Source organism: Tyto alba, unplaced genomic scaffold (assembly GCF_018691265.1).
Source record: "Tyto alba isolate M040663 unplaced genomic scaffold, T.alba_DEE_v4.0 Super-Scaffold_20000042, whole genome shotgun sequence".
NCBI classification, from domain to species: domain Eukaryota; kingdom Metazoa; phylum Chordata; class Aves; order Strigiformes; family Tytonidae; genus Tyto; species Tyto alba.
The window spans coordinates 4,442,533-4,464,249 of record NW_024881293.1 but is presented as its reverse complement, the minus strand read 5'-3'; the positions used below and the strand labels follow the sequence as shown (position 1 = coordinate 4,464,249).

Below are 21,717 nucleotides of genomic sequence, written 5' to 3'. Positions count from 1 at the left end.
TGTGAGAAAAGTGTTCTCAAGAAACTAAAGTCATAGTAACTAAACTACCCTATACATAACAAATTACTTTTGTACCTTAGAAATCCATAGCTACTTTACATATTATTTTGTTATAAAACACCCAGTCTGTAGTGTAGAAAGTCCTTGCCACCCCCAGTCTTGTTCCTTTTAAAGCACAGATGTCCAGTTTAAGAATAAATATAAAAATTTAGATAAAAGTTGTCTTATACAGAGGATCCATACTGAATGCAGTAAGACACACTCAGAAGTAGCAGACCTGTGCACACCTGAATTTAACTGCACCTACAGCAAAAAAATCAATCAGGTTAAAATTTATTTCCATTTAATGTATTACACAGAGTAGGAAGTGATATACATGCATTGAGTTTGCAGGACTTCAGCCATCAACTCTTTGAGTTATCATGGAGAGCAAGATGTTTAATAATGCTCTTCATCCTAACGAATCTCAGGTGTAGCCAAGACTGATTTTATCTGTTAAAATAAAGCCACCTTGAACAGTACACTCTAGTTCTCTTCCAAAGATTACAGCAGGCAATGACTTGCATATCCCAGATTGCAGGATGGCTTTAAGTAGGTGGCATATTATTACAGAAATATAGGAATCTAAATTTAGTATTTTCTGAGACTATTCTCACAGACTAAATAACCACAAGGAACACAAATCCAGTACTCACCCTGATCAATTGAGTGTTGAGGGAGCTGGCTAAGTTGGCTATTCACTACACCTGCATATGTGCGCAAGAACTCCTCTTCACTAGCAGTCAGCTGGAAATGTACAGAGAGTCAGTCAGCAAAAAGGAAAATGAAGAAAGACTGAAGTTATTATCTCCCACTTCCCAGTAACAAATGTCACAGTTGCCTCTATTCTGCTCTTCAACAGTTTAATCAACTGTTATTTGTGCAAACTATATCATCAGCAAGGACCCAGCAGTGAACTGGTACATCATGCATTCATGGAGAGATTCAAAGTCACCTTAGAACAGTTGCTTTATTTTGCTGGTTTTCCAATAATGAAAAATTTTAATGTATATACTGATCAGATGCTCAGATTTAGTTTCAGGCATCACAAGCCTCATAATATTTAAGCAAAAATCGATTGTGTTTAACTGCAGATAATGGTTAAATCAATGATGGCTAAAACAATTCAGTGATAAACCCAGACCATCACCTGCCCATCTCAGTAAGTACTATCCCAGCTACTACAAAATTGTCCAGAAAGTCACAAAATATGGGCTGTGGCAGTGCATCTTACATTTGATCCCATCTTCCTCAGCATGAGTAGGACTCTCACTTTCTGCTGAATATACATCTCCTCCGGACTCTTTCCGGGGACACCCTCACGGTTCATTCCCCTCCTGCCAGCTCCTGGATTTCCTGAAGATACAAGATCAGGAAAAGACAAACTGAAATAGGTAATGGGGTATAATAAGAATAATAGGAAAAGTTTAATTTCCAAACTACCTATTTTTCACCAGCAGGCAGACCACTTAATAGCCTGTGAGAGTAAGGCATCACATGCTTCATCAAAGAAATCCTTAAAAATTTGAACAGCTAAATTGGGCCTTACATATGCGACTCCAACATTGAAAGAGGCTGATGTTCACATCCCTACTAGCTCATTATCTGTTGTTACATTACTGCATGAGGAGAAAAAAAGAATTCTAACAACTAGATGAAAGAATCACCCTGACAGATGAGTCCGTGGTTTTTGTTTCTTCCCATAAATAAGCACAGTCAGTATGAAAACAGGATGCAGAATACACAGCCATCAAGCCTGCAATGGCTGAACAAAAGCTGGATGAAATCTAAACTCTTAAGTCCTTCTCCTCTCTCTTTTTTTCCTTTTCATATCATATGAAAAAGGCCACTGCACTTCCGTAAAATTTAATAAAATTTATTAAAATGTTTTGGAGAGAAAGAAGAGCTAAGAGGAGCAGGGAAGGAATAGAGTTGATCATCCTTTCTCAGATAATTTAGAAGCTGAAGTTTTGCTTTTCTAGTATAATAAAAAAAATAATTACATTATTGAATAAACAGACTATGCTATCTAAATTCTATAGCACAGAGCATCATTGTACTTTGAGCATCTGGTAGCTTAAGTTCCACAACAGAGTGTTTTCCAAGACAAAAAAAAAATAAAAAAATGTTCAGGCACACTCTTCAGCTGCTCTGAAAAATTATCTCGGAGCATGTTTATTAAGTCAACAATAGTAAAAACCTTAACTTCAAACTTAGAAAATAACGGTGCTTCAAATAATACAATAGTACAGCAGCATAACAAACTAATCTCTTAGAAGTACTGTGTGTTGCAGAAACAATCTCTGCTGCAATCTCCAAACAACTGGGGAACGAGACCCCATTCTCCAATTAGTTTTCATTCACAGAAAGGGGTCTGGTCCTGCACTAAGCTGTAAATCTCCTTTCCTGAACCTTAGTAACCAAGGGAGTACATTACACGGGGCATGCTTAGTGAAGACATCACAGCAGGTTCAAACACACTGCTCTTCATGTAATGTTTTCTTGTAGTCATTACCAACCTCTCCCCTCACTTTATTTTCATTATTACTTTTAGGGGAAAGTAATCTGGGTGTGGAAACAGTTGGAAATTACACATAGGCCCTCCTGAGTGACTCAGAAGTAATGCAAACTTAAGTAGCAGCTGCTGGGATAGGCTTTACCACCCGCATTACTTAGCATGAAGGTAAGAGTAATAAAAAGTGGAGAAAGCTCTATCAGTAGTCCTACTTGAGTAAGTTTCCAGTGGGAAGATGTGCATTATGCTGATCTGCTCTAGATGGTTCTACTTGGAAATGTGCAGCCTGTAAATGTTTAAGGTGGTATTTCTTTGCTATAATTAGCAAACTGGTTTCTGAAGGAGGAATAAAATGATCCCGTATTTTTGTGTAGTGTCAACTGAAATAAGTAGATTGGATTATGTTCCTAAGCATATATTCCACAGTGCAATTTACTGAGAGCTAACAAGTTATGCCAGTGGTAAGACAATGAACAGAATAAGACACTCTGAGCGAGAGACATTGTTATGCATACCCAGAGACTGATAAAATAATTAACATTTATCAGTATATCAAGTAAGTCTGAAAAGTTGTGACTGGTTCTTAATACTATATTAGTACATAGTTTATTTTTTTTTTTAATATCGTTACTTGAAGAGGGAAGGTGCTGTACTAGTAGCCAAAGAAATCAATGTAGAAAAGAAATAGCACAACAGAGAAAACCTGAAATGTGGTAACACACCCATCGTTTAATAATGGAACAAATTATATGGGATATCTATCAATAGGTGGCACCATATACAAGCACCAAGAAAATGCCACAGCTGTCCCCATGCCAGCTAGGAAGGACCACATGTCAGCATTCCTCTAAACATCAGATAGTATAAGAGATTTGTGGTCTATATACATCATCCATTGTTTTCCATCATAATAGTTCTCCAGGTGTTTATTAATTTTTCAAGCTTTAAAAAGGCGTGATGGAAATTCTTAAATCTGGTTATTCTAAAATAAACTTCAGCCAGGATTGACTTATGTAGCTACCTATTTAGCAGGAAGGACAAAAAACCTAAAGCTTACCCATTCAGTGAATGTTTCACAAAATTAGTAAGCAATAGGGGGAAAAAGCACTCAGTATTGCTCAAAAGCTATCTATTGTGTAAAAAGGCTAAAAGTGTGTTACACTGCACAATTATTTTGGGTGATAGCCTCAGCCTTCACACCTTCTCCTACCTGATGACATCAAAGGAGAAAGACAAAGGTCTTAAGATAGTACTGAGACCCCAGCATGAAAAACTGTTACAATAAAGCTTTTATAAGAGACAGTTTAGGATGACAATGCTACCCAACATATATTACATCAGTAAATTTCCAAAACCACTCACAAAGCTAGTCTGTGCCCAGAAGACAGCATAACCCATCTTTACAAATGAAGGACTGAAAAATCTTATCAAAGTACTCATCAACTCTGTTTTCTCAAGAAAGCCACATTAATATGCTATATGTAATGAAACAGTACTTAAGTGGAATTTCCCTAACCCTACAAATCTTTCTGGCACATAGATGAAGTTCTTGTCCTCTGTCCCCAACCAATAAAATGTCAGAGATTTCCCTGTCAACATACCTGCTTCTAAAAACCTCAGAAGATCAGATAATCCACGTGTTCAGTCCTGATTAATGATCGTAGCTGGAAAAAATGTACAAGGAAACTGCCCTGTGAAAACAAATGAGCAAAGCATTACAGAAATATACAAAGCTGAAAACCAGAAAGAGCCTTCATTCAATATCTTGTGAACCACAGTCTGCTTTAGAACACGGTCTAGCCAAAAACCATAAAACTGTAGGCTTGTCCGCAGTTTGTAGATCCTTTTTATTTTTAAAGAGTAAATTTTTTAAAGGTCAAGCCATTCTTCATCTGCAAGATTTACACCCTGACCATGACAATGACATACTCAATCACTTGAGAATTGAATGAATTCAAGCTTTGCATTCTTTAAGAAGCTTTCAGAATAAACCCCAACTCCATGGAAAAAACCAAACACGGTGACATGTAATTTCTTCTAGTTAAAAAAAAAAAAAAAAATAGGCGTAGCTTACCAAAGATTTGAGGAAAACTAGGGTGAAACGTAAAGCATGCTGATTTTGACCAAAATTATTGTTTTCAACTATGCGTATGTTATCTGAATATAGCAATTACAAAGACTGGCACTTGAAAGCTGGGCTGGAAAACCCTTTGCGCAGACTTTTTCAGACCAACCTCACTGTTCAGTCACCACCAGCTAACAGTTATAGACTTTTTTTTTTTTTTTTTGAAACTTATGACATATTTCTGAACATATTTTACAACTGACACTGGGTATCTGGCCAGGATAAGAAGTTATAAAACTCTTCCTATCCATCACATGAGACTTTAAGACAAGCAGCTAAATCTCACAAATGAAGTGCCAGTTTAAGCTATCTGTAACATGCAATGAAAAAGCAAGTGCCTGCTGCTCAGGACAGCAGCACAGTTAGAATCATGTAATTAATAGCATAAATTGCTGTATTCACTTATGATAGGGAAGATATGCATACCTGCACCATTTGTTAATGAAGTCCAGCCTAAATTGACCAAACGTACTTTTTTTTTTTTGTGGTTAACAAGTGAAGGCAGATCTAGACTAATTCAATTTCTTTCATGGCTGCTCACCACCCCACGCAGATATCAGTAGTAGCAGGGAAACAAGACAGGAGTAGCTAGAGCTATCCAACTGTTTTGTACACCAGGTTCATAAGAGAAATATTGAATCCAAAATACCTGTTAGCTTCATTCAGAGGTTCTCTACTGTGTTTCCTCCTAACAAGTGCAGGAAGCAGCTGAGCTTCTTCAATGGCTTAAATGAATCATTTCACCTCTCCAGAGGAGAGAAATTGCCTGCTCTGAAAGGATTCTTTAAACCCTACCTCACTAATTAATTCCCATTGTTCTTGCCCTCTAAATATGCAATTCAATCCCAAAAAAGATTATCTACAGCACTGACAACAGCACCATTTGCAGTAACTAATTGCTGTTCTCATTTCTATGGACTTCAAAGACCCACCTCCCACCACTAGCACTGTACAAATACTCATCATACAACGGAGTGTGTGAACTCCTTCCTCAAGAAAAGGATTAGAGCATGGTAAGTAACCACTATTTGAGATGCACTTCTGTCTTACTGACAGTAACAGCATATTTATAGTTACCATTAAAATCCCACACACACAGCTCAAATTGCAAATAATAGTAATGTGTGCATTTGTTAGAATTAACACCAAATACAAATGAAAACAAAAAGATCAAATGTTTTCCTAACCCTACAAATCCAGAGTAACTCAGCTGAGAACCAAAACAGCCTCCACAGACAGACCATTTTCATGACCAGTCAGAATGTTTATATGATAGAGTTTCACTTTCAAAGAGAAGTCTAGTCCCTCTCCAAGCCAGCAGCAGCACTCCAAACATGTTGTCTTTGTCCAATCCACATGGCTGCCCACAGCTGAACTCACCTCCACTGTCACAACAAATACATGGGTGGAACATCAAGCTTGCACACCAGAACTTAAGAACTCTCCTAAACCATAGGGCACATCCTCTGAATAACAAGCACCTTTACTGCTAAAGGCTCCAAAAATGACCAGGGTAAAAAAAAAAAAAAAAAAAAAAAAAAAAAAAAAAAAAAAGACAAAATAAAAATCAGGTTTTGTTACTTTTTCCTAAAAGTATGAGAACAAATTAAGACTAAAAGGTCTGGTGACCAGTCCAAAGCCACACAAAGGTTCTCCTACCAACTTGTTCCTATCTATTCTAAACAGCAGTTCACATATCCAACATTTTCAACTACACACCAACATTTCCACATTCATCTCTAATGACCCCTAAGAAATAAGATCTAAAAATATTTTGCAACTGTGTATTTTGGGGGTGGGAGGGAAGAAGTGCAAAACATGAGAAAGAGTTTATCAAGACAGCTGAGGAACAGCTGAATCACTACTAGCACGCGTTCTGTTCACCATCTGAGGACTCCCAATAGATCTGTGCTACACAATGATCCATCAGGTCAGATAATTATTTGCCTCAGTTGCAACTACCAGCTCCGAATTCTGCTTCTTTGCTCACCTATATCCACCTTTCATTCCCGCAAGGTCAGAACTTGGTTTATTTTGCCTATGCACAGTTCCGATATTTTGTCTCTGTCTAAACAAGTGCTGACTGCTTGATTTAGTCTATTAATGCTGCAGGACTCGAGTCTGTATCACTTCCCCCTCTCACAAGCCTCTCTGCACTTACTCAGGTAGCACAGGTACTACAAACAGCTGCTTGGGCTCATCACACCAATCAGCACTTCTGCCTCAGAAAGGAAGATTCAGATTTGTGTCCTGGTCACAAGATTCTGTCAAGGCTTAACTCGCTGCACGTCCTCCCACAAAGATGAGGAAAAAAAACCAAACCAAAACAAAAAACAAAACAAAACAAAACAACGAACTGAACACTTTCCAACTTAGGTGTCACTAGAATACAAGAACATAAAACCATTTCACAAACTTAATAACAATATTCTTCTTGCCCCAATGGGCTTACAGGCCCAGACAGAATTTAAGAACAGATAAAACCATGGAAGTGAAATTGCAATTATTCTAAGCACAAAGACTCCAGTTTCAATCCGTTCTCATCCTTCTGTCCTAAATAATTCTACTTCCTTACAAAGGTTTACACTTGGGTCAGTGACTGCTATGAAGATTATTTTTTTAACATGCAGAAAAACTTAAAAGCAGTGAATTAGTGTTTACAAGTTCAGAGATGTCCATGTGATATGGCAAAAGGTCGATGTCTTAGCCTTAGGTTCTATCACTTAAAGAGAGCATGCTGCTTCCCTGAACATCACTAGGTTAACTGAGTTTTTAAGCTAAAATGCAAGGTACAGTAATTGAAAAGAAACATGTTTTTAAAGTACATGTCACTGAATTACAACAGCATAAGGAATCTGAACCAGCATCAGGGTGCCCCGTGCCAAATCCAGGATGCTGGCAGCTGAATGTCACCTGATCAGCAAAGATAAAAACAGATTTTGCACATCCCGTACATCGTAAACAAACTTTTATCCACAGCACTAATGAATCCTACTGTTTCTAGTTAAAACACAGAGTTTATTTACCTATTCCCCATCAGATGTATTATACTGCATATGAGAAACATTCCCTCAGAGATAACATTTCAATCTGTATTTCAGCATCAAGAACCAGACAGGGAAATAAAAAAAACAAGAACCACTGTGTACTGGACTGAAGGAATCCCCACAACATTAGCAGAACTCAACTGCAAAGCTGTTCATTCAAAAGAAGGAACAGCCAAAGCTATTCAGAAGCCCAGTTACATGTTTACTGGTACTTACTGGCCTAAGCAAAGAAATACTGGAGTCTCAGCTGAATTTCTGGTAACCATGTCCTGAATTGCTAGCACTAAAGGAACAGATGCCAAAGGCTGATGCAGCCATACAGAATGCACTGTTCTATCAAGTCTGGAACTGGTCTCTCCAGGTAAGGGTGAGGCAGGTGTGCAAAGCCAACAGGAAAGTTTGAGCTGCCAATACCTTATCTATTTTGCAGCTAAGCAGGGTTCCTTTCCAATGCCATTATTCAACTCCCTTCTCATGAAAAAGACTAACGTGCATTTCAAAAGCTGTAGCTTTAGTCTGAAACCATGACATTCTTCACTAAACTGTGTTAAAAGACTAAAACCTACAAGCATGTCCTGCTGCATCAAACACACTGCAAATGGATATAATTGGGTCACCTAATTTTCCCTCATTTGGCAGGCGTAGGGAATGAAATTTAGTTCTCATTTATTTTTAATATGATTCACAAGACAAAATAATAAATGAGAAAGATCTATATATTACAGCCAAAACTGCCAGCCCAGCTTTGCCAAAGCAGTAAATCTGAGTTTAAAAACACTGCCTCCCCTTCCCAAGCAGTAAATGAGGTTGGTCAGTAAACAAATAGAAAAGCTCTCCTGTTCTACAGCACTTGACTGTCCATGTGGGCCGTGGAAGGGCTGGGTGAGGAGCACAGGAATTCCTTCTGCTTTGCAAGGCCCAGCACGTGGACTGGGCAGAGCCAAGCATGCCTGACACCCCCATTCTGATCCCTGTCTGTCTGCCTACCAGACACATCTCTTTGGCTCTTGAAAGAGTATGTGCAACCCTGTCCCCCTGGCAAATGAAAGGGTAACTAACACCTTAATGAAATACACTACAGAGTGAAGTTACACTTTCTAGCAACATAGTAAGATAAAGATGAAAGTGAACTGCACATGGTTTTGGAACCAGAAAATGTAGGTATGTCTACAGCAAAAAACACTCGGGCTACTTTACAATTATGTTACCGAAGTAGAAAGGGATTAAGTATTTTTGACTTTTCCACTAGCATTAGGAGATGCTTCCTTACCTCTCCACATTGTTACTTGTCCTGAAAAGTTTAATGAAAATACAGTATAATCCTTCCCAAAAACAAACTAAAATCTATACTGGCTTTCTCTCCAATTACTGACCCTGTATAAAGCAGTATGTAATGAAAATATATTGCCTTTGCAGCTAGCCACCCCACCCCCCTTTTTTCTTTTCCCTAACTAGATTGAGATCATCAGCTACTGTGTTTACTTTAAAAAAACACAGACAGGATAAATCCATATCCAAACTCAGTTTAACTAGTCTGTTTTACAAACAGATGAAAACAGCACCTGAAGAAGCTCAAGCTCACCAGCAAGAACTGTTTTACCTGAATGCTTTCAGTAGGTAAGGAATACAACACACAGCAACAGAAAATTACAGATTCATAACTCTATTTCCCTAACTTCCGCCTATACTCTTATGATTTCCAAACCTGGAAGGGCTTCTGTGCTGGACAATGCCACTGATGGGTTCATAACAAAGACCTTCTAAATTACTCCGACTCCCCTCCCATCAACCCTTTAAAAAAACCAAAACAAAATGAAAAAATTTGACATCCCAACAGAAGAAGAAAAAAAGACACACTAAAAAATGCTGTTTGTAATTTCTGCATAAGGCAAACTACTTAAGCATCCTATTTAATTTTCAAGACATGCTTATTTCATGCAATGAAAAAACAACACAAGCTTTTGTTCCTTCAAATTATATAGTCCCCCCAACACTGCAGTCCCCAACATCCACATTTTACTGATATGGGAAAAATCAAAGTGAAACTGAGGAATTTTCACAGTCTAAATTAAGGGGGGGAGGTAGTAAGCTGGCAGTAAATGCAGTACTTTATATGTTGCATCTTAATAATTTAAGTGGCCATCTGGCAAGCTCTTTAAAATATAAGTCACAGCTGACTACCTCTTTAGTATCTTATATCATTTCCAGTTATAGCCAAAAGAAACCCAGCAGGAGTTAGTTCAACTACTTGGTTTTGGTTTTTTTTTTTCATCCCTTCTATCTGTCTGGTTCTGTTCAAGGCAGCTAAAAACCACAATTAACGGAATAGAATTATAAAAGCTCAGATAAGGAGTTATGGTGAATAAAACCAACCGCTGCAGGTTTCCTTTGCACTACACAAATTGAGTTAACAGCCAGCATGAAGAGGTCCCTTCAACTCTATGATATCATTATCCAAGGTTAAGCTATTAGCCTCTGCAGTTATACTATTGAGTACTTGAGTGGTTAAAACACGGTCATACTGGGAAGCTTGTAAGTGCAAGGGGATGCTGCACCTTTAAGCCTTGCTAATTTTCAAATGACATTTTTCAGAGAACAGCTAGAGCCCTAAAAACCTCCCAAGCTGGAGCCTGAAACCTGAAGTCAGGAACCAGAGTCTGCAAAATCCTGCTTCAAGTTTTCCTCTAATTCAGTGTGACTCATGACCTTCAGTCACAGGCAGCTGGAGACTGGATTAATTCCCATCTCCAGAGGAATACGACAATGAAAAAAATCATAACAGCTACCTATTTATAGGTGAGCAGTAAGAGTTGAAATATTTAACACCTTTTTTTTTTTTTGTCTTTGTTTCTATGTTCAGTATTATCTTTTAGCTAACTTTAGACTCTGAACTCCAGTGCCAGATTTTGGTCAATTTACAGCTGGAACTCCAGTGGTAGGTTAACATCTCCTAAATGTTAGATTTAGATTTTTAACAAAACAGTACAGCCTTGCCTCTTGAAGAGGGACAGGAAACAGCCCAGAAAACTTCAGTTTAGACATGAAAAATCTATAAAAACAAGCAGGTGGGTTTTTTTTTTTTTTTACAGTGTTGGATCACCTTTCAGAGCTTCAAAAGGACTTCAAAAGTACTAATGAATTGCATTCAAAAAAGCTTCCCAATATACTAAAACAGTTCTTACATCAATGCTCAAACTAACTGTAAAAAACAAAATAAATCCTACCATTATAATCACCATTTAAAATAATTTAATGCTTGCCTCCTGACCTTCAAGCACACACAAACCATATTATTTTTTTTTTGCTGTACCACAGCAGCCGTCTCTCAAAGAGAACACATTGTGTCTCACACAGTTAAGAGGCAGCACAGGTTTTTAGGTAGTTCATGTCAGTCAATTTGAAGCCTCTAAAATGAAATGGAGTAACAGCAACAAAAGCTTAAAAAGAAATAGACTTTTGTTTCACAAAGGTATTCACACTCCAAAGACTAATTTCTCAAAAATTCTTTAAAAAGTGACAACACTTAGCTGCAACAGTTTATACACAAATTCTATCCCAGTCACAAAAATAATTCTAAAAGAATGTTACAATACTTTACTCGAGATGGTCTTCAACAGCTGGATTGAGGAGTGCTCTAGTTCTAATCATTACCAGCTTTCACAGAGGCTCAGGTACCTCTTCCACTACTTATAACAAAGCTACAAATCTTCTAGACAGGAAATTAGGCACTAATGATAGATAGACAATGATTTTAACTACCAGGTATCCCACACAGAAGAATTACTGCTGTAAAAAAAGTGTTATGTATCCATCATCAAAACCAAAACTGTACAGCAATGCTTTCTATGGATCTCGTCATAAATATTCTATCTTTTCAGAAACAGAAAATTAAATTTCCAGCACATAGACTTAAGCAACTTGAGACACCTTTTCTTGTTCTTAAAAAATTAGCTTTATTTTCATAGTTTAACTTGATTCATAAACCAGTGAAAAAATGGAGCACCAATAACAGGTCAAAATTTTATCATCAGGTTACAAGAATTAACAAAGTATTTTCAATGTATCTATCTCACTTTATATGGTAGGCACGCTACACACATTGTACAAAATACGTATGCACATAACACCTCCACCTATATAGTATCATATTTTTGGACTATTAATTATTGACACTAATGACAGAGCCTCCTGCAGCACATCTATTCTATGACCACTGCAGAAACTGAACCAAGGCCAATACACAAACAGGCACAAGGAAGGTCGAGACCATTAATTGTGGTCACTTTGTCTTCTTGTAACATCAGTCAGCTTTATGACCAAAATCACATTTTAAAAGCAGCTCTGCAAGAAGTGGTTAACACTGGACTCACAATCCTTTGAAGATTTATAGTTCCTTACCATTAAAACTGTGTTTTACTGAAGACTGCCATTTATATTACAGAAACTCAACAGGCTAAAAAATAACTTAACACATGGGACAACCATCCTACACTCATGAAGCATAAACACTGATAAAGAATTAGTTGACTGGAGAAGCAAGAAACTGGCTCAGTCTTCATAATGAAGCTAAAATAAGCCTACCATGCTGACACAATAGTGTAAAATGTCAAAACTGATGCAAGTATGTGTATATGCCCAAGGTACAGAATGTTTTTTCTGCCTTCTTCCCTGATTCTCTTGAAATGGAACAGGAAACAGAAATACACACAAACAAGCACACCTCCAGAATTACCAGCGGGGCTATTGGAAAAGCACTTCAGTATTCGGTATGTTTCCAACCAAATCATTTCACTAATACTGTAACTTATATTCAGATTTTAAGAATTAAACTATATCTAGTGCAAAAACCTGATGTTTCACTCAGCTTCAGCAAAAAGGCAAGTGACACTATTAACCCATCACAAACCATTACAGACCAATCTAAAATCAGAATAGGCAAAATTCCACAAGTATCTGTAAGCAGTTAAAGCAACAATAACATTTAACTTCTATTTACAAGTATGCAGTAAAAGCCCCCAAAAAACACAAGTACCATATTTGGAATCAAACTGCCTGTGGTCTAGTGACCAACTTCTCAGCAGCTTAAGCACACTGCATTGTTACATCTAACCAGAAATGGCAGACATCATGAGTCATGCCTACTGAAAGAATTTCTCTCCACTATTGCACTCACTGAAGCACCATTATATTTATAGGCATTTCTTTGGTTCTTCTCATCAACATCATATATTTCTACAAATGCCTAGCACATTAAAGATAGTTTTCAATGTAAAACGTGACCCATGCTGCCCTGTAATTTATACTGACATCTAAACATCATTAATGCCAGATCATATACATTTTACACTGAAAATGCCTATAGATCTTTTACAGTAGAGAGATTAAGACTAACTAGATTTTTTTTTAAAGCAATTAAAATGTGAGCTGTTATTAGGTTGATGACTACTTAGCATTTTAATATTTTGCAATACTGTATCAAAGTACAGTGTTAGGACCAGAGACTCTTAGATGAATAGTTCCTGACTTCCAAAATTGCCTAACCATCTGACAACAACAGGAAATACTGTTCTGGCCTCATACATCAATAACATTTGCTGCAAAATGTGATAAATACACCCCTTACAACACCTATTTATTTTGCTTCTTTGGAGAAGAAAAAAAAAAAAAAAAAAAGAAATCTTCTGTGCTGCTTTCCCCATGGATGCTCTGCATAACCAAAGAAGCAAGGAAGTGGTTTCAGCTTTGAATCAATGTATGGTTTGATTTTTTTTAAACCATTTAAAGAAGTATTTTATTAGTAACTCCTGCTGAAAACTGAAGTAAGAATTAGTGGCTGTTTGTCTAACACAAACATATTCCTTGATCACCTTTTTTGCACGAACAACAATTAAGACCTTTGCCTCCTCAGCAATCTGTTAGCATCATTAATAGCACTGGAAAATATAGGCAAGAGATCCCTGCTCCTAGGACCTTTATAAAATAATACTCCTTGAGAACTTTCCTCAATAGTGTTTCATAAGCTGATCTAAACAGATGTTTTAATCATACGTGCAAAAGTATGCCAGTTCCTCTCTTCTCTGAATGACTTACTAAAAACAAAAAGCACAAGAAAAGGATTTTTGTTACCTTCTTTAAATCACCAAACAAGACCATACTGCAAAGATATCTGATGGAGAGAGGAGGAACGAAAAGAAATCCTTATCAATTTTGAGAGAACTTTTAACGTTCACAAGTTTAAAACAAATTACTATTTACATACCAATTCAACCACATACATTTTGCTTTCTATATTTTTTTGGTAAAGTGGGATTACAAGGAAGGAATTCTTGCCTTCAAGAGACTTCCTATTTCTCAGGAAAAGGGATGCAATTTCCTTCCTCCCTAGCCACTATTTTGTTACCTTCATTATATTAGCCCTGAACTGTGAAATAAACCTGCATGAGGTCATTAGTTTGACAGCAGAAATATCCCTTTAGCACTTCTGCACAAACACACACACACACACAGGCTGAAGTAAAGTAAACTACTGACTAAAGGGATTTTGAAAGGGTTATATCAAGTCCCAGTCAGTGCTCCAAGTGACTCATTTCAGAGTACAGTGAAAACTGAAGAATCACAGGGAAGACTGAGTGCACGTACATTAAAGGCAACCAAGCTAAGCCGCATGGAAAACTGCATGTGGAACTGTGTGGCAAGTCTGCTATAATCAGAGATCAACACTAATGACATTACAGACTTAAAACTGATTGCTGTTTCAGGATCTCCTACATACATAAAATATGTTGCATTTACAGGACAAATGGCAATCGCTCCCCTAAGACTAGGGGCACCATGTAGATGCAATAACGTGTATTTTGATTAAACAACCTCCAACACATACCAATAAACACAAAAGGTGTTAGCCCAGGGACCATTAACAACAATGCTCCAGAAAAGGCTGATCCTTCTACAAGTTAAAACTACTGTAAGATTCCAGACCACTTCAGAAAGTTTCCATGAGCAGGACCAATGCGGCAACCACCAATTTAAGGCAGAATGGGAAAAGAGAATTTCTGATGTTGCAGACAAGTTTCTGCACTTCCCAAACTGTTAGTACAACTACAGTACATCTTTATTACATTTATTTTCTCAACAAAAGGAAAGAGTTTATAGCAGTTATGTTAAAAACTGCAGCTACCAAGAAAAGAACAATGAAATGGATATATTAAAAACAAGGTGCCAAAACTCCCTTTCCTCACATGCGTGATGACGCATACAGAATTTTATTTACGGTTTAGAACATATTTTGTAAGAGCTAATGAACCTAGAATCTTGACAGTGAAATGTTAAAACTGTTTGCAACAGTTTTCTTACATGAATAGTGAAAGGTTTATTTTGTCAAGTCCCCTGTAGCTGCTGACCAAATTTTCAGTGATAAACGTTCTGTTTTAAAAAAACCTGACGTTTCTGACCTCTGAAGTTAAGCAAAACCTTTCATGAATTCCACATAAACCAATGCGTATTATTTGGCATCTACAGACATTCCTGAGAAAAAAGCAGCTAAGCAGATGTGAATGCTCCTATTTTTCTCAATTTGGCATCAACTCTTAAAGGTAATTATATTTTAAGTGTGTTACTGCTGATCATTTTTGCATAAACATTCACTTAACTGTGTTTATTTTGAAGTCTGATATTGCCTCCCCTGACCGACTACTGAGCAAGCTGCCAGGACACAAAGAAATTTTCAGTTTCCCATGTAAGATCCAGCACACTCAAAGTTAGGAAACTCTATTAAAGTTACATTAATATGGCAATAGGCACCACAGATCACCACAGCTGCACTGTCTCCTTCTTATTTCTACAAAAAGCCTTCCATTAGTAGTTTACCTTCAACTGTTTCAGTACTTACACTGCTCCTTTGCAGAAACTCTGCTGCAAAAATTTAGGTCACATTTCCTTTAAGTGTACATGGGTGTGCGTACGTGTATACTTATTTAAAGCTCAATGAAATTAATTAAAAGCTCCTCACTGACTTCAATGTGCATTGAATCAGAACCTGGATGAGTTCAGAGGCAAAGCAATTACACTTTAATGAAACATCTTAACATTCTTGTGAAGCAGTCAACTGATTTTATAGAAGGATAAACTGAGTCAGAAAGTTTCAGAGGTTGGTCATAGTCATAAACAGAGTTGATTACTTAAGTTGCTTCCATATTTGTTAGTTGTCCCTATAACATAGAGGAAATGGACTTTCTGAAAAATCAAATTCTTGGCCTACATACTTACAGGGAATAAAACAGAACATCCTGAAACAGGTGTAATGGTTCTAAAATCTACTGACTCCCTTTCTCTTCCCCAATGAGTAGCTAATTTAGTCAAGTCACAAGAATTTGAGAAGTTAAATTTTTAGATTTCTTTTTTCATGGTGGTTTATCTTCAGATGAGATTTTTAGGCTGTGGGGCTTGCCTGGTTTTAAAATAGCATTAATAATTATTACATATCTATATTATTTTTTAAAAAGAAAAATAGGCTCAGCAGATTTGATATTCTGTAAAACCTTGAAAAGACTTACTGAAAAGCAAGAACTATGATTACACATCCTAAATTCAAACTGACATTTAAACCATACATAAGCACTGTAACATCCTGTCAAATCACCAGTAGTGAGCAGAGACAATAAATTAACTTTCCTCATTTTTCTGAGCACTTGTTACGTAATGCTTCCCCATCACCAAATCTAAAAATAAATCTGAGAGTCAGAAGTATATTCTCCTTATTCAATTAGCAACTGATGTTTTTCTGATATTTGTTTTCTTCTCACCTATTAACAGTCCGTAGTTTTGCTCATTCTTGTCTATCTGCTTTCTTATGCCAATCGAAGATCACAGACAGGCCACGGCTCTTTAAAGGGAAAAAGAACTGTAAGTCTCATTCATTCTCAGAGATACAACAGCATCAACAATAATAAACAAAGTGTTTTGGGTTTTTTTCCTAAATGAAATCAAGTTTGTTAGTAAAAACTTTTTAGTACAGTTAAAACCTTTTTACATATTGTTTTCCCATGTACTTAGAAGCAAGACCATTAGACTAGCAGTATTTCTTAGGAAGTGGAACAGGTGACAAAACATTTCATTTCAGTAATTTACATCTTTGGTGCACACCAACATTAAAACATAAACATCTTTTGGGGCTACATACATACTTGTACGCATGCAACAGCTTTATTGAAATTACATTAATGGATACTATTACTGTTCTAGCAAATCACTCCCAAACTGAACAAAAATAAATCTCTCTAGTATCTGCGATGCAGAGAGTTATTTTAAAGGAATTTGTAAAAAAGACATTATAAATATGAATTGTGTATTGTTTCTGCTTACATGGTTTAACACAGAACACCGGAAAAAAAAAAAATCAGAAAATACTTATTTACATATACTTACAATCTATGATGGATTTCAGTTACTTTATTGGAAAAAAATACAGGACTAAGTGCTTTTTTAAGGAGGACTCAAATAAAACCATTAAACATAATGATTTTTGACATCTTTCCTATTACAAATCAAGGTTTATTTTTGACTGAATATCCCACCTTACCATTCCAGAAGTACCACACTGATAGTTTAAATAAAGAACATGATCAACCACCTTTACCATCATGACTATTAACACATTTGGAAACACAGCAGAAGGTGTAATTTACTCTCACTATCTGAAAATTTAATAATAGGCACCTTCTAGTTATAACACTTACTCTAACTCCCAAAATATAAACCTTTGGCATATTTATTGGGATTACAGTTTTTCCAACTAAAAACATCAACATCAGGTTCAATCACTTCTGCATTATGTCCACAACAGTGCAGCTGTACAGCTGAAACAGCTGCTACTGTCCTTGGGTTCCTGCTGAAATGCAGCAATCTGATGACAGCTTGCAATGAAAAGAAATACAGTTTTGCATCTGCATGTATAGAAATATTTCTGAAGACACCCAATCATTCTTTTTTGGAAAAAAGTCTACTGGAAGTTTCTCCAAGCATATTCAACAGCAGCCTCCAAAAGCCTATTGCCTCTCTGTATGCACAGCACTTAAAACTAGGTCAGATGCTCAGGAGGGAAGCTTTGTAGTCAACAACAAACTTACGAATTTAAATACTCACTAAAAATCAAAAATGTTTATGTTGGTCACAAATGACAAACATTCTAGAGAGGAAAAAACTTGTATTAAATATAAATAGATCTATTTCACGCAAATTGTTTCCTAGGCAAAGAATCAACCTTTAACACTACTTTCACCTTATAAAACACATTCAGAGGTTAACTTCACTTGCTTGTTTGCAACTGCATGATGATTTTTAATTTTTAGTAGTAGATGTCTATCACAGTCAATGCTTGCAATTACAAAATTTAGGTTTGTTTCAGTTCACTTCTGGTTTTGTTTAGAAAATACCACAAATTGGTTTGGAAACCTCTCTCTATCCTCTTGCAAAGTTAAGTAGTCTAAAATCCTAGATGGGGGAAGGAGGAAAATGGCAGAGGATGGACAAGAACAGAAATTCATACAACTACATGTTTCCCATAAAATTGGGATTCAGAACTTGCTTTCTGTGCAGCCCTAATAATTAACTTCATTATGTTACATATCTAGGGAAATGTATATTAATCAATTCTTGTTAAGATGACAGAAGCTTCGTTTTTGGTCATGAGCAAACAGCCCTCTTTCCCCACAACATTATGCTGCTTGTGCAGTACACAGCCCCTACACACAACTGTGAACAGGCGAGTGACAACTGTGGTGTATCTGACATACATTTATTACAATGACTCCTATCAGGCTATTGGATGATTTTCCTGGTGAAGATTTCAGCATCTTCCCACCTGGATGTCAAAAGGAATCCTGAAAGCACTTTTATGACCTATCTAATTTTCCATAACTTCTCTTGCAATGCTCAAAATGAACTAGAAGAGAACTATTGTTTTGCAGCAATTCTGGGTAAGCCATAAAACTTCAGCCAACCAATTTCCAGTTAACTTCCAAATGGCCTTTGCTCTTGTGTTTGTTCAATTCTACATGTTTCCTTGTAGATTTACACTATTATGATGCACCACATGAACTAAGAGAGCATGGAAATCCATTTACCAATTCGATTTGCCAATTTCTACCAAGATGCCAGAGACACAGTAAGAGATGATGCTTTTTCAGCTAATGGCAAAGTGAAGCACCTCCAACGTATCTGAAATACACCTGCCACCATTTTTAATAGGAACCTGTTTGCCAAGGCAAACAGTAGCTTTTAGATAATAAACCTGCATAAAAAAAAAAAAAGTAATATGGAGCTTTCTGTATGCCCCCCACACACCTTGAATGCCCATACTTTCAGAATAAACCCACCAAAGTAGTTTAGTCTCACTTTTCACCATTCACACAGTATTTCTCCTTCGCACCCTATTTCACATCATACATGAGCTCCAGAAATACCGAGGGCAAGAGAAGTTGACAGCCCGCAAGTTCAGCAGCCAACAAAAACTAAATTTAAAACTTTTGGTAAATATATTAAAAAATTATATTCTTAAAATACTCAACAGGCATGCCTATCATCATACTGGAGCCAACTCAGATCAGAAAACTGAACAAGCATACCTAACTTGTCTCCCAATGTCTGTTGTTTTCTGGAGTTTATTGGGGTTTTTTTGTTTGTTTTTTTGTTTTTTTGGTTTTTTTTAACCACCACATCTGCAGAATGTCTTGCTCTCATCTTGCAGAGCATCAAAGCTCATTTTGTTCAGTGTGCCAAGATGAGGAATGGTCAAATAAAAGATGATATACAACAGAGCAAAATATTCTCTTCTTAAGGAGAAAGCAAAGGCAAGTCTGAAAGTCAAATGTACCCTGATGAAGCACATCTGGATGTTAAGCAGAAACTAGTATCAACTCTCATCTGCCTTCTGGAATACTAATACATTCTGATTTGGAAAATGATGCCGTTCCTCTCACATAAGGATATAGAGCTATGGTGTGACACCAAATGCAAAATGACACTAAATTGAAAGTTATGGAGTGCTGCTTCAGATGCTCTAGAAGCACAATTGTTAGCCAAGGTAGAAACTACCTCCCAGTGAAGCTCTCTACCAAATACCGGTGGGGAAGCTTTTTTCCCATGTGAGTTGTCGGCATTTCACGCAGAGGGCCAGGACGCCGTGCAGCATCGTACACTTCTTGTAAAACAAATGGGGGCTGCCCTCAGCTGCGGCTTCCAGATATTGTGTTTTATTACCTGTGGACGTGACACCTGCCCTCCCAACTGCTCCAGCGCACCTTAAGCAGCTTTACGGGGGAATGACTTCACCTGCCACAAAAATGCAGCCATTGCTGGGGTGGGACACCGCCGCCGTGAAACAGGGTGCCACATGACGTAAGAGATGATGCCAGAAAATTAAAAAGGCACCTCCCGTACCTGTGCCGCCGGGCCACGGCCTGCCAGCGCCCACGACCGCTCGGCCGCCGCCGGGCCCCGCGGAGGTCAGAGGCCGCGGCCCCGGGCCGGGGAAGGGGGAGCGGGAGCCGGCCCCGGCGGGGCGGCGGAGGCCCGGCAGAGCGGCGCCCCGGCCCGGACGAACGCCTTTGTTCACGGCCGGGCGCCGCGCACAAAGGGGCAGCCGCGCTCACCTGCGTGCGGGGCCGGGCCGGTCCTGAGGCGCGGGCGGGCGGGCGTGCTCGGCGCGGGCGGGTCAAGCGGAGCCGAGCCGAGGGGAGCAGAGCGGAGCCGAGCGGAGCGGCCGCCTCCTCCGTCGTGACTCACCGCGGCGGCGGCCCAAGGCGGGAGGGAAGGCGGGCGGGAGGGCGGTGCCTGGGCGGCGCCGGGGGAGGGACCCGCCGCGTCCCGGCGCCCAGGGCAGCGGCGGAGCCGCGGGCAGCACCCGAGAGCCGGCCGGGAGGAAGGGGCGGGGCGGCGGCGGCGAGGGGCGGGGCGCGGCGGGGAAGGGGCGGGGCCCCACGCTGAGGGGGTCGCCGAGGGGAAAGGCGGGAGCGCGGCCCCCGCAGCAAAGCGCCGGCGCTCGCCGGGTATCGCCGCCCCTCTCGGGACAGGGGACGCGCGGGGGGCTGGCGGCAGAGGGGCGCGCAGGATCGGTGGTGGCGAGAGGGGTGTGCTCACCTGCGGGAACCCTCACACTGCGTGGTGGGCAGCGTCTCCGTGAGCTCATGCCTTCCCTCTGGCCGTCCTTCGGCGGGGCAGGGCTGGGGATCACAAGCGCTCCGGCAGCGCCGTGTTCGGTAAATCACAGGAGTGTTCAAGCAGGTTACGTGGCCGCTGTTCAGTAATACTGTGCTAAGAAAGTTGAAAACACCGCGGAATTCGGTATAGCTTAATTCCAGCTAATTCAGCAAGTGTAGAAAATGCCATCTTCTGAGAACCTCCAACTGGAAAGAGCATCCACTTGGTCACTGAAGCACTCAAAAAACAATAAATAATCCTTCCCCCAGATAGACTGAAGCAGAGGAAAGCCACAGTGAACACAGATAAATAAATTAATTAATTATAGCAATAAAAGAAGACAGACAATATCAACGTCCTTCACCCCTGCTCCATCACCAACCCGCATTTCCGTTTCCCACTAGGTTTAACACTAATGCTGCTCACCTATCATGTGCACTGCTGGGGTCAGCAAGGGAAATATAAAGCACCTGAAGATAAAAATGCTTTGCATACTAAATGTTATTTAGTAAAATGCATCTGTTTTCTACTCAGTATTTAACTTAATTGCATAAAAATAGTCACAGTAATGAAATAGGTGGCACTTCCTTTAACAGCTTGCTACTTAATGACATCAAAGCCCAGTGGCACTGAAATCCATACCCCACTGCCAGTTAATGAAGGTCTTAACATGAAAGCCTATGCAAAGAGCAAACCCAAGCTGCTGACAGGAACAGGAATGGTGCAAATATGCTGGGATCTGAGATCACTAGCACATACCCACAGCACAGCAGGCAGTAATGATTATTAATTATTTA

General features: G+C 38.8%; 1 protein-coding gene across 3 annotated transcripts in view; it reads right to left on the bottom strand.

The window, feature by feature from the left end:
• CTNNBIP1 (catenin beta interacting protein 1) overlaps positions 1-20,958 on the bottom strand; it is a 33,441-nt gene extending 12,483 nt beyond the window's left edge. Inside the window, exons 1-5 of one of the 3 annotated variants that reach the window (XM_033007810.2) lie at positions 20,861-20,958; positions 16,528-16,607; positions 4,156-4,245; positions 1,274-1,395; positions 696-786 (exon numbers count right to left, since the gene is read on the bottom strand). In XM_033007810.2, the coding sequence (XP_032863701.1) occupies positions 696-786; positions 1,274-1,369 (187 nt within the window). In that variant the 5' untranslated portion in view covers positions 1,370-1,395; positions 4,156-4,245; positions 16,528-16,607; positions 20,861-20,958. Of the gene's footprint in view, positions 1-695; positions 787-1,273; positions 1,396-4,155; positions 4,246-16,527; positions 16,608-19,981; positions 20,007-20,373; positions 20,621-20,860 lie in introns of those variants that run through there. The other 2 variants (XM_033007809.2, XM_042794960.1) reach the window with 2 other exon arrangements.
• Between the last annotated feature and the right edge of the window lie 759 nt (positions 20,959-21,717).